The sequence below is a fragment of the Streptopelia decaocto genome (genome assembly GCF_964273445.1).
Source record: "Streptopelia decaocto genome assembly, chromosome: 7".
NCBI classification, from domain to species: Eukaryota; Metazoa; Chordata; class Aves; order Columbiformes; family Columbidae; genus Streptopelia; species Streptopelia decaocto.
The window spans coordinates 39,291,694-39,305,112 of NC_138661.1; the positions used below are offsets into that span (position 1 = coordinate 39,291,694).

The 13,419-nt window shown below is 34.8% G+C and overlaps 1 protein-coding gene across 2 annotated transcripts in view; it reads left to right on the plus strand.

Annotated features, from left to right (window-relative positions):
* The window catches only part of UBR1 (ubiquitin protein ligase E3 component n-recognin 1), a 124,825-nt gene that overhangs the window by 98,793 nt on the left and 12,613 nt on the right, over positions 1–13,419 (plus strand). For both annotated transcript variants that reach the window (XM_082057762.1, XM_082057761.1), the window contains exons 29-37: positions 509–696; positions 1,828–2,033; positions 5,490–5,583; positions 7,989–8,141; positions 8,588–8,685; positions 9,405–9,498; positions 10,813–10,961; positions 12,480–12,535; positions 12,850–12,946. In XM_082057762.1, coding sequence (XP_081913888.1) covers positions 509–696; positions 1,828–2,033; positions 5,490–5,583; positions 7,989–8,141; positions 8,588–8,685; positions 9,405–9,498; positions 10,813–10,961; positions 12,480–12,535; positions 12,850–12,946 — 1,135 coding nt within the window. The remainder of the gene's footprint in view (positions 1–508; positions 697–1,827; positions 2,034–5,489; positions 5,584–7,988; positions 8,142–8,587; positions 8,686–9,404; positions 9,499–10,812; positions 10,962–12,479; positions 12,536–12,849; positions 12,947–13,419) is intronic.

A 13,419-nucleotide genomic window follows, 5' to 3' on the forward strand; every position in this document is an offset into this window, starting at 1 on the left:
AAAACACAGTCCTCAGATGCATAAATACTGCTACAAAAATGTAGGAACAATCTGTTTGCTGTGTCATTCATAGATAGTTTGAGATAAAATTTTTGTAAATTCCTGTGGGGGAGATACAGAAGACTCAGTAGGGGTTTTGCTTATGGGGGAGTAACAAAATGCTGGAGAAGGGTTGCGATGTTCACCTCTCTGAAGTTTCTTAAGAACAGACAAGAACCTAATTAAAATGGATCAGGTGTTATTGAACATGTCTTTGGGCAAAGGATTGTACTAGTGAGCTTTTGTGGACCCCTCAAAATCTTATGACTAGGTTAATGAACCTCGTCAATGTTTAAGATTTTAGTTTTACATTTTTCAGATAGCAGTTAACTTTTTTTTATCATTAAAGTGTTGTCAGTTAAGAAATTTTGTGTCACTGGTTAGAATGTGCATAGTTGGGTCAAGATTCTTGTCTATTTTTTTAATGTTCTTTGTTGCCTGTGATTTCTTTCTTCTTTTTTATTGTAAGACACAGAGCACTCAAGATAAAGAGAAAGCTGAACGGAAGAGAAAGGCCGAAGCAGCCAGATTGCACCGTCAGAAGATAATGGCGCAGATGTCTGCACTGCAGAGGAATTTCATTGAAACCCATAAGCTCCTGTATGAAAACACACTGGAGGCACAGGGGAAAGAAGATGCTGTTATGGAGGAAGAAAGGTAAGAAAAACCAGACATCCAGAGTTCTGGTGGGAAGAGTTAATTACCTGCTACATAAGTTCATTCTGCTACATTAAAATTTTGAGAGTATGTTCAAGGGAGAGATTGTGGCATCCTAGTCAGCAAACACGTCTCCATTTACTTAAAGTCACAACCTGTTACAGAATTATATGTAAATGAGCATGTATGTGCTGATGTAAGAACAGTAGACTCAACTTTGTAAATGGCATAAGATAAACGACAACAAAATTATTTCTTCAAATGGTGGATACGTACGTTGCTTAACATTTGAAAAAATGGCATTAGAAAGCTGTTCAGTTTACAACACTGAAATTTTGGAGATGACTGTCTACCTTATATGAAAGTGTTTAGTTAGGAAAGAATCTGAAAGCCAGTATGCCTTGAGGTTAAGTGTAATGAAGAAAATCTGCTTCTTGTAGCTCAAGTAGCTGCTATTTCTGTTTCTTAGTTTTCAAAATCTAATTTCCTACTGAAGATGTGTGGTTTATATTGGTTATAATTTTGTTGGTATGGATTGCTCTATTCTTGAGGTGCTTCAACAATGTAGTATACCTAATAAAACTCATGATTTTGATCTAATTCATGCTGCACAAAACTAGTTGAGAAAATAGAGATATCTGCTAGATACAAATCACTTCTGTGTGCTTTGATCTTTAATGAATTGTGTTCTATGAATCATTGTTGAACTCTGGAATATTTTAAAAAAATATATGGAAGCTTATTGTGTCGCAAAACATTGAATTAAGGTAGTAGTATCCATTGTCAGTATGTTTCTTCCAGGAATGAGAAACCATTTTAACATTTCTGTTAAATTAAAATATATTTCATCCAATCTACATTGAATACAGCTTCCTGAACTTCCTATTGTCTGAGTCCGTTTATTGTGTTATTCTATGTTAGCTGGCTTCCACTTCTTAGTTTTAAAGAATACTGCCTTTTAGTGAGGGCTGAGGTGTTTCTTCATTGTTTGGTCATAATTTGGATTTTTTAAAGCGGTTTGGTATAAAACAAGAAGTGTTACCAACATATGACATTTTTAGATGCCGAGAATAATAAGTTTGTGTAGAAAAAGCCATCTGATTATTTTATATCTGTGTCATGCTCTTACAGCATATCTTCAGCAATTGATTACTCCAAAATTGCTTTGGGTCCCAAACGAGGTCCGTCTGTTGCTGAGAAAGAAGTTCTGACCTGTATTCTTTGTCAGGAGGAGCAGGAAGTAAAATTGGAAAGTGCTGCCATGGTATTATCTGCCTGTGTCCAGAAATCAACGGCCTTAACTCAGAACAGGAGCAGAATTCTTGAACACTCAGGGGGTATGTGATTTTTCTTCTTTTAGACTACAAGCAGTTCTGTATCTAGAGCTCATATCCTTTTAACCTAATTAATCTCTGTATTCAGTCAGATTGTTAAATGGCTTACACTTAATAAAAATAAAGTGAGAATTTAAAAATAGTTCTAAAATCCTTGCTTTAAAACTTAAATGAGAAGCGTACGAAGATTTTTATTTGTCCCTGGGAAGTCAGAAAGTGCTTTAATTATTCTCACAAGAAGATTTTATAAAACTCAGAGATTTGGTAGGAGTGGTCACTTTGGAAAAAAGCCGAGAATATTAACAGTTGCTTTTTATGTAAGTACAGCAGCAAACTTCCTCAATATAGAGGAAATATATGAACATTATCAGAGGCCAAGACAGCAGCTGGAGGATAGTTTTGCTTTGTTTTGGTTTTGTTTCAATGTCCAGGAAGTAATAAAAAAAGCAACCTAAAAAAGTAGAGAAGTGTAAGCAAGGATCATATGAATGGAGGATTTGATGAATGAAAAAAAATGAATACAAGACAATAATACAAACACAAGAGTTAGAGTTGCATGATAGCATATTGGTAGCAGGAAATACGAGACTAACTAGAATTTCCTTTTAAGTAATAGTTGATTAAACATGAGAAAGATTTTGGTCAGTTACTTAAGGGAAAGAAAATAATTAGAAGGGAAAGGGAAAAACTTAAATACTCACTGACTTTTTTGTTCTCTTTTTGAGAAAGAAAATTATTAATAATTCATTATCAGATACTTGATGGCTGTTAATTTTTACAAGAGAGAAATGCAGTCCAGAATAAGAAAAGTTGAAACATTATCTAGGTAACTGCACTGTATCACCTTGGCATTTATTACAGTAATGCTGAAAATACTCTCAGAACCATTGTCTCCAGTATAATCTTTAGTTATTTTTTAAAAGGTGTGGAAGATACTTGAGACCTCAGAAGGCTAAGACAGGCAAACAAGTATTTGTCTAAAAAAAACCAAGCCAAACCAAAAAACAAACTAAAAAAACAGAAGTGAAATGAGAAAGTGCGAAAAATTTCAGTATTCCGTCCAGCCTTGTTGCCTAGAAGTATGTTGGATGATAATAAGACAATATAAAAAATAGGCTATAAAGCGGTAAGAAATGTCAAAAGTGGATTTGTGAAGTAAGGACTTCAGTAAGCCACCCTAATTCTTTGAGCAGGATAACTGGTTTTGTGGGTAAGGAGAAAGTAAGCTAATTTATTTTCATGTTTATTAGACTTTTTGGCTCTGTCCTACTTGATACACAGCATAGGCAAATGTTGTTTAGGTGCAATCACCCCAAGGTGGATATGCATCTCATCATAAAACTAGTAGTTTGATTCAAGTATGCTATAATATTAAATAACAATTAAAAGTTAAAAGTGATTTTTTTTCCCTGTAAATTGAATTATATTTATTTTAACACAGATAAAAATTTAAATACTGTGATCTGATAAATATTTATTAACTAATATGCATTCTCTATGTATCTGCCCATATCATCTTATAAAGCTGAGTCAATAATTTTTTCAAATCCTGCTTATTCAGGCTAATTAATATATAAGGAATAAGGATGTAGTGTTGAAAGATAATAAAATTGGATATCTGTAAGTGCGCTCAAGAGGTCTTCTAGTTTGTTGCCTTTTCATGGCAAGGAAGTTTAAATTCCCGCTGATGTTTGAAAATGTTCTTTTTTTTTTCTGTATTATAACAGGGTGGTGTTGATTCGTGGTCAGCTCGTAAAGCAAAATGAACCCCATGTCCTTTTTTTAATGACACTACTGTCTAGCAAATAGCTTTAAATTTTGGTTTTATGCAGTTCATTATTCCTGCTTTAGTTTAGAGATAAACTCTTGAATGTTATCAAATAGAATTCTAAAGCAAAGGGGAGCTCAGCATTGTTTCGTATTTCTCCAGGTTATTACCCTGTTCTCTGTCCCACTTGCAAACCTTTACCAAATTGTTTCACTTAAAAAGATGTTTTATGTTTGCTCCTCTGGGTCATTAACAAATGCTGAATAGTCCTAGACCCAGGACAGGCTCCTACAGAATCCCATTTGATCCATTTTTCTTTTAAACCAGGGGTGTCAAATTCATTTCCCCCGGGGACCACATCAGCCTCGCGGTTGCCTTCAAAGGGCTGAATGTAATTTTAGGACTGTTTAGTTTTAGGACTGTCTAAATGTAACTACTCCTACAGTTCTAAAATTACACCCCTGTGTTAAACAGTGAACTACTGATAATGGCAATTTTGAGAACCAGCTGTATAGAAATTTTATCTAGGCCATGTACTAATTGCATACTTTTTTTTTAATTCTCTTCTGAAGTACAAATTAAATCGCGTGCTTTGTAGTCAGATACACTTTTAAGCTTTCTGCAGTGACATGTTGGGCTATTGAAATAATTAAAAAAAGAAGGAAATGAAGATCCTTTTCCTAAAGACACTTCTGGATATTATTTATAGACTTACTCTCTGCTGCATCGTTCTCTACAGCTCATCAGTGAGAAGTAGACCTGTCATGGCTTTTTTCCTTGAAGATCTGAAGAAGTGGAAAAATGCTTGTTCCCACAGCACAAGTGCAGATATTGGCAAATTAGTGTTTTACCAAAGTTCACTTTCTTAATTCAGTCTCCATTTGATTTAGAGCAGCTTCAGCTGCTGTCAGATAGAATTATATTTGCAGTGCAATTTGGGTGCTAGGGTTTTTTGTTGGCGGGGGTGGGGGGGGGTGTCCTCCTTTTTTTTTTTACCCCCATCTCAAATTCAGATGTATCTGTTCAAAATCATGAACAGTCTACTAGTTGAGGTTTGGAGGACTGCTGTTGTTCTGTATTATTTAGATACCCTTAAGGAGAAAATGGAATCCCACTTTGAGTGCATATGCAACACAAAGACACCATTACATTCTCATATGTTTTTGCTGTTAGGAATTATGCAAGATTAGTGAAAGAGAGACTTGACTACATTATTCAGCAAGGCTGTTTCTGTCAGTGGTTGGAAAATACGTAGGATTAGTTGGAGAAATGCCTAATCTTTCTTGTCCTTAGCTGTTTCATCTTCTTTCATTTAAAAATACAATAATTAGCACAATAAAAACTTCAGTGATAATAAAACCAACCTCAGAGCTATTCCAGTCCTGAGGAACCCTTTTCTTCTTTTTTTCCATATTTAAGGAAGTTACTGTTGCTTTTAGATTTTGTTGTATCTTTCTTCATAATTAGTATAAAACCATCACTAGTGTAAGTGGGCTCTGTCTTGTGATTACCTAGTTGGAGTATTGGTCTGGAAAAGCCAGTCAAATGGGATTTTAATGTGATTGTACAAACTGTGGAAAAAAAAATCTGAAGGCTTGTGTTCTCTATATACTGTTGTTTGTTTCTCTTCATACTGATGGGAAGTTACGTTATTGCTCTTTCAGTAATTTCTTTCTGCCTTATCTTTCTAGATACACTAGATCCTCTCTTCATGCATCCTGACTTACCTTGTGGGACCCACACAGGCAGCTGTGGGCACGTGATGCACGCAGCCTGTTGGCAGAAGTAAGGATGTCTTTGCAGACTTTTAATGTGGTTTTTGCTGTGGTTTTGTTTTTTGATTCATCTGTTTCAAAAACATCAAAGTGCACGCTGAAAACACAGTACAGTAAGTGGATATTTAGTTAAGGAGACAAATCTATACTTGCCTAAGAATGAAATATGGCATGAGGAGTTTTGACTTGATGAAGAAAACCATCATCAGAAGTTTTTAGTGCCTTCTATGACTCAGAGCAGAATCTCTAAGGAGTTCCTATTTATGTAAATAAAACCAATGGGGTAAGATTGATCAAGAATAAGAAACCTATCTACTAGGGCTTGTTTTGGCAATTCAGTGAGAACCAGTAAGAATCTTCCAGGTGAGTGTTCTGTGGCAACAGTACTTTGACTCTGAAATCTGTCACCAGGTCAGTACTTAAAGGATGAAGCTGACTTATTCCAGTGACTCTATAGATGAGAATCTGGCATTTAGAACAGAATATGAATGGTTAAATCTACTAATGTTTCATCCCCAGTCCCCACATCTCCCCTGTCAGTGAACAAACTCCCAATGAAAAGTAAGAGGGAAGAACTGACACAGTGCTTAAAAACTTTACTACATTTCTTTTGTTTGGGGGAGATCCCACAATTTAGACAAAGTACGTTGGTTTAGAATGCAGCCTGAAATATTAAAAGACCAAGCTACTTAGCTTGCAAAATATAGGGATCCTGGTTGCAGCTACATTTGCAGGATGACAGAGAGCAAAGTTCTCCGCATTTGACTCCACATAGGTCTGGCAAATCTAAACAAGATAAATACTGTGAAATAGTAGTAGAAATAATTCCACCGAAGTATTACCAACAGATAAAAAGAACTGGGTCATGAAATTGCAAGCTACTTTATATTGTTGTGCAATCTAAAAAATCTCTTGAGGTTTGTTGTTTGTACTTGTGCCATTTAACTTAAAAAAAATCTGACTAAACTCCTAGTGCTTATCATTTATTTTTCTATATGTATATATATTTTTTACAATAAAACATCAATAAAAAAATAACTAGCTGCACACCCTTAAAATGATACAAAAGTATGTTCCTTGAGTATAATACATCCGCTTTGGCAGATCCATCTACATCTATGTAGATCTAAGTAGTGCAACATTGGAGCTCAGTTCTCTTGCTCTTTTTAAGAAAAGGTGCCTTGCTGTGTGGGTAAATGGGATTAAAATGGACAACAGGCTATTCTCATGCGGGATGGCACAGAAGGTTTGAGTATAGTCTTATTTATTACATAACAGACATTCTAACTTACTAATATTCCTCCAAATGATGTCTGCTTTGTCTTTCTAGAGTATCTGTGCAGCGTAAAAGTACTGCAAAATACTCTACAAAACAGTACCAATTCAAATGAATGGGATATTTGTATATATTGTAGTTGCCATGTATGAGGAAGAAGAGTTGTTTGCAAAACCATGTTTTTTTGATCGTGGGAAAATAAATGTATGTTTTTTGTTGATTGTAACAGAATACTTTCCTAAGTATTCTGTAATCATTAGAACTTCTGCAGATGCCCTCACCCTTCTCTTATTACATAAATGGGATTTGATTTTTTCCTTTAAGATACATGAGTTAAAGCAAAAAAATATTTAGTTATGATATTAGTGTGGAAGGTAGATGGTTTCATACTTGTCTTTAAGATCCTACATAGCCAGTCCAAACATTAGTACTGAATTTAGTTGCTTGTATCCAGGCAAGAAGATTTGAATGTTGGATCTTTTTGTTCCTAATAATACCACTGAGACAATAATAAAATCTCAAGGCTTACTGCATCCACTGAAGGGGCAGAATTATTATGAAACCCACAAAAAGACCATGGTTATTTCTCAGTTTCCTTCTGAGATTAAAATAGCTCAAGTGTGATATTGTAATATAAATTATCGTCTCTTCCTGTTAAAAGAAGGCTACAGTTTAATTGTCTAGTCCTGAGGCTCAGTCATTGCCATGGGTGCCTGATAATTCATTCATGAATTGTTACTGGTAGTTTTTTCTAAAAATAAATGAAATTATGTACCATCCCTCTTTTAAACTTACAGTAATAAGTTGCATATGAGAGATATTAAATAGAATGTTTCATTGTTTTGAAGATTTTTTTGAGAGAAGAGTAGAAAGTGTAAGCACTGCTTGTCTGTAAAAATGTTAATGAAATTGAAAAGGATCTCAAAAGTTGCTGCTGTTTTTGCCTGAGTTCTTGTATGTGCTCAAACATTTTATTTTACCTTCGTGTCCGAGCATGTGAAAGAGTTATAAATCAAAGGAAACTGTTTGTTGGCTTGGATAGGTACTTGCTAGATAACACTTTCAATTAACTGAGCATTTGTTTTCATGTTACATTTGAGACATTCCATTTTCTAGTAAAATTCTTTCCAATGTTGTAGGTACTTTGAAGCCATGCAGCTGAACTTCAGACAACGTCTGCATGTTGAACAGATATTTGACTTGGAGAATGGAGAGTATCTTTGTCCGCTTTGCAAATCTCTCTGTAATACTGTGATTCCTATTGTTCCATTGCAGGCTCAAAAAATAAACAGGTGAATTAACAGATTTCATAGCCTTTAATTTAAAATAATAATAATAATTAAAAAGTAAAAATTACTTCAGGGGAGGCTGACTTTTCAAATTTTTGAAAGGAAAACTTGGACTGACCTTCCCTGTCTGTATAAAAGAGTGCCATATCTCCTTATTGATTGTTCAGCCAAATATTCTGCTTTTGGTAATATATATATATATATATTTTTTTTTTTTTAAAAGCATTTTTGGATGTGTTGTTTTCAGAGCTAATCTCAAATGAGAAGGTACCTAGACTGGTATTGAGCCTAACACTTCATTTTGTACTGTTTGCTCAAAATTTACAAAGCCAGCCGAACTGTGCAAATACTGAGTTATTGTGTTTGGATCAAAATGTGTCCTCTGTTTTTAAAAATAATGTGATTCTTTGAGTGTTAAAGTAAAACCTGCTTTCTGTTTCTGTTCCTAGTGAGGATGCAGAGGCAGTAGCTCAGATTCTTTCCCTGGCTAGGTGGCTGGAGATTATTATAGCCAGAATATCAGGCTACAGTGTGAAAAATGCTAAAGGTTTGTTATCTTAATTTTGAAGCTATTCTGTGGGGTATCTAACATGACAGTACATGTTTTAACTAATACCAACAGAAAATTGCAAATAAATAATACATTTTGCTGTCAATCAAGACAGTACCAAATAAAGGTGGGGATAAAGTCATGGCCCTGTCTGAGCTGATGTCTTGATTTCAAACTACCCTCACTGATTTTCTGGTTTCTGTTAAACCATAGAATCATAGAATGTCCTGAGTTGGAAGGGACTCATAAGGATCATCGAGTCCAACTCCTGTCCCTGCATATGACAGCTCATCTTCCTTGTAGAAGAAAACTATGTATGCTTGGAGAGGATAGTTTAAATAACGGAGTTAATTAAACTTTTAACTGTGATGTAGTAAAAAAAAGAAAAATTAAATCAAAAGGGCTGAAATAAAAACACATATGAGTGTTTAGAAAGTAGAAGGTACAGAGAATTAACATATTCCTTGCACTCTTATAATGCAGGAAAGGTCTTTTTCCTCACCAGCAAAGCACTACTTTTAATCCTCATATTTCCGGGAATAGAAGAAAGTGTTACTTAAGGAGGAGGGTTAGAAGACAGTCTGGCTGGTGAGGTCGTATACAATTATTTTCAAACCAATTTAAAGTAAAAAGAAGTCTCACTTGTGTTACACTGCTGTAAAAACTTTACCAGCTTCTTTGTTTTTTAATGTGGATCTCATTTCTTTTTCTGAAAGGAGAGAAACAAAATCTTCCAGCTTTCACCAACAAGGGAATGGGGAACTCTGCTTTGGAATTCAATTCCATCCTTAGTTTTGGAGTTCAGTCCTCGTAAGTGTTACTGGAAGTGCTCTCTATATTATGTTAAATTGCCCTAAAATAACCTAGGTGTGCTTCAGGCTTTGTATTGTAGGAAAGGCATATGACTTGTTTGGTCCAGATATGGGCTTACTTTGTCTTAAGCATTCACTGAATATCATACCTATACAGAGGTACATGGACATCTTGGTCAAATCCAGTCTGATAGTTGTTATGTTCTTGGTATAGAACTAGGGGTCTAGAATCCACAATTCTTGTGATTTTGGTCCCTTCCTGTGCCTCTAGGCAAGTTGTGTAATGTCTGTCTGCCTTCATTTTTCCTGCTATAGGGCTCTTTCAGGGATAAATTTCACTGGGATTTGGATGCAATAATGTAATACAGATCATTCAAAGGAATAGGGCTGTGTTGTCTACTTCTATTCCAGTGGCAAAAGCTCTCTCCCACTGAAATTGGATGAATAGTTGATAGATGCTTTTCAAGTGTGCTCACCTATCTGTCTTCGTTTTAGATCACACTACAAGTACTCTATTTCTGACTGAAATAATAGTTATGCAAAGTTCTTACATATATATCTATATCTGCTATTTGTAAAAAGGTCATCAGAAACTTGAATCAAATTCTTTCTTGATAACTCATCCCCATGGGAGAGATAAAGTTTGCACTTAAACAATGTGGTGTTTAAATACAAGCCTGGCTAAACCCCAGACTTCATGCTACAATTGTTTTGGCTATAGAGATTTGGAAAATTAATGTAAATGTTTTATATTTCTCTTAAAAAGTTCTGAACGTATGCCCTTCCCTAGGCACTTTTCTGCTTATTACTGCATTTACATGAACTAACCCAATGTCAGTTGAAAGGAGCTTAAATGCTAAAAATGTGGTTTAAAACACATTTGAAATTTCTTTCTTCCCATCTTTTCTTTCTTGCTTTCCCGTCCTTCCGTCCTTCCTTCCCATTTTTATGAGAGAGCTATATTTTCAGCTCCAGCACATACAAGTACACTTGCTTACTCAACCTTTGTTTTTATTCATTGTATTTTCTTTTGATGTAGATGTTTGCATTTTTTTAAACGCAAATTATAATATAGTATACAGAAATAAACTGCTTCCAGCCTGACAGCTCTTAATCTCTCCATTTTTAGAGCCTGCTATATCAAGGTACTGGAAACTAGACATTTTTTTCTCCTCTGTACAGACAAAGGGCCTTTGTATTAAATAATTCTTTCATAAATAACTTAGACTTTGTTAGCGATTGATTTATTGACTGGTAAGTAATAAGCACTATTAATAATTCAGACTGAAATTCTCTTGGCTTTCTTTTGCAGAGCCAAATACTCAAACAGTATCAAGGAGATGCTTATTCTGTTTGCCACCACCATTTATAGAGTTGGGCTAAAAGTTGCTCCAAATGAAGCTGATTACCGGATTCCTATGATGACCTGGAGCACGTGTGCTTTTACTATCCAGTGTATAGGTAAAACGTAATTTGAGTTTATTCCTTCTCATGACTTGAAAATCTTACAATTGTTTGATTGTATCATTTTATACAATCTGATTGTAGAAATGAAAATAATAATAATAATAGTTCTACTTAGATAAGAACAATAGGCAATAGTATAATAATGTATTAATATGTGTAATTACATATATAACAATAGAATGAGTATCTATAATCCAATATAAATAACAGTATGTTTATGATAGGCGGTAGTTTAGAAAATAAGGTATGGCATGCAAACATTGAGGTTAATCTGAGAGAGCAGGGAGTGATCAGGTTCCACGTTGCTAATTGTAACAGAATCACAGAATCACAGAATGTTAGGGATTGGAATGGACCTTGAAAGATCATCTAGTTCAGGCTGCCAAAGGTCATTGACCTGCAGGCATCTCTTGCACAGCTAAATATCTAAAAGCTATGAAATAGTACTCCCTCTCTTGTTATTTATTTTGTCTCTATTCTCAAAGAATTATCACAGTAATCGTAGAAGAAATATGGTCCTTTGTGTGCTGAAATTGTTAGGCGAATACCTTGTAGAAAAACAGAACAAAACCATTTAATGGGGATATAGTGAGGCTGCCTAGATAAGGAACCTCAACTGCCTCTATTAGTAGAGTCCCCAGAGGAGGTTCAAAGCAGCATTGACCCAAGGGATCCGAATTGCTTTTATTGCCTGAAGCCAGACACTTAAAAATGCAAATCTGATTTTTCCCATGTTTCCTCAGCAACTCTATATGTTCTGTGTTAAACTGAAGCATGAAAGTGCTAAGGTAAAACACTCATTTTTTGTTAGAAGTGGTTAAAAAAAAGGCAAACAACAACAAAAAAACCACAACAAAAACAACCAAAAAACCCTCCATGATCTTGAATTGTACTGATTCATCTCTGAAAGGCACTAAAGCACACCAAAAAAACCATTTTAATTGATAGCTTTTTATTCAATTGATTTATTTTGGTTTCTCATTTTTATTGGCTTATTTTCTCTTTATTATCCCTTCAGAACCAATGCACTCAGGGAAGAAAGCTGAATTGTACTCCAACTTAGGAATTTTGTTTTCAAGATATTTTTGTTGAACTACAGTCAAATGCAGTAGGGCAAAGCTGAGGTTAAGATGACTGTATGGCATCCCTGCAAACATACCTTGACATTTTTCAACATTGTATAGGGGTAACTGAAAATACACCTAAATCTGTAGAATGTCATGTCATCATTCATGTGAAACGATGTTCCTTTAAATCCCTAGTTAGCAAGACCTGAAAACCAGATGTTTTTAAAAAGCTTGTTGCAGCCATTTATCTGGGAAACATTCAGTACCTTTTAAGCTAGATTTTTTTCAAGAGAATTCTCTTATTGAAGTAAAGTTGATATTTAAAAAGAAGTACATATAACTAAGAATAAATTAATCTTGGACTAAGCGTATTCTAACATAATAAATGTTGTGTTGGTTCTTGTAAAACAGAACAACTTTTTTTTTTCTTTGTTTAATTTTTAAGAAAACCTCTTGGAAACAGAGGGCAAGCCTTTATTTGGATCTCTACAAAACAGACAGGTATGGGCAAGTAAGGCATACAACACATTTTAAACAAAACAAAAAATATATAATACACACCCATATATAAAAAAAAAAACTTACTGTTGAACATCAAGATCATTTTCTGCTGAGAGGTAGCTCTCAAAATATTTAGATTGACAACACAAAGAGCATTTTGTAAGAACAATGTTTCTACTTATACATGGAAGTTCTTATTAAATTCACTTACTAATATGTTTTCTGTTTGTAGAAGTAGAATTTTTTTTTTACAGCTTTTTTTACTGTTGTATCTTTCATTTTTTCTTGTCCAACCATTTTCTCTTGTGCTCTAGCACAGTGGTCTTAAAGCATTAGTGCAGTTTGCAGCTGCTCAGAGAACAACATCACCACAGGTCCTGATTCAGAAACATCTGATTCGTCTTCTAGGAGGTATGGTGTTCCTTTCCTTTACTGCACTCCAGGCTGCAGAAGTTTCTGTTGCAAAATGGCACACACAGTAATAAAGCCTAAAAGCAAATGTTAGACTACTGACAACAGTGCTAACTTCAGTTTATCTTATGTTGCCTTAAATCGTGGAGTATCGCTCAAAATTAGGTAATCAATAATTCTGCTAACCCAGCCCAGTATCACTGGAGTCTCCAAAAAATCCTCTAGCCTAGATTACCTAGGCTTGGAGATGCTCAGATATCGAATATTTACAGATTATTAGCAATCTATTTCTGGTAATGTTCAAAATTACTCAAATTCAGAGTGTTAAACAGATGGATAAAGCCACAAACCAGGTATTCTGCTCTCTTAATTGTGAGACACTACGTTATTAGTACTTTTAAAAGGCTGCTTGCAGTCTACTTTAAGATATTTTGATCTCAACTAGTTTGAGACACGTAGCTATCCTCCATATT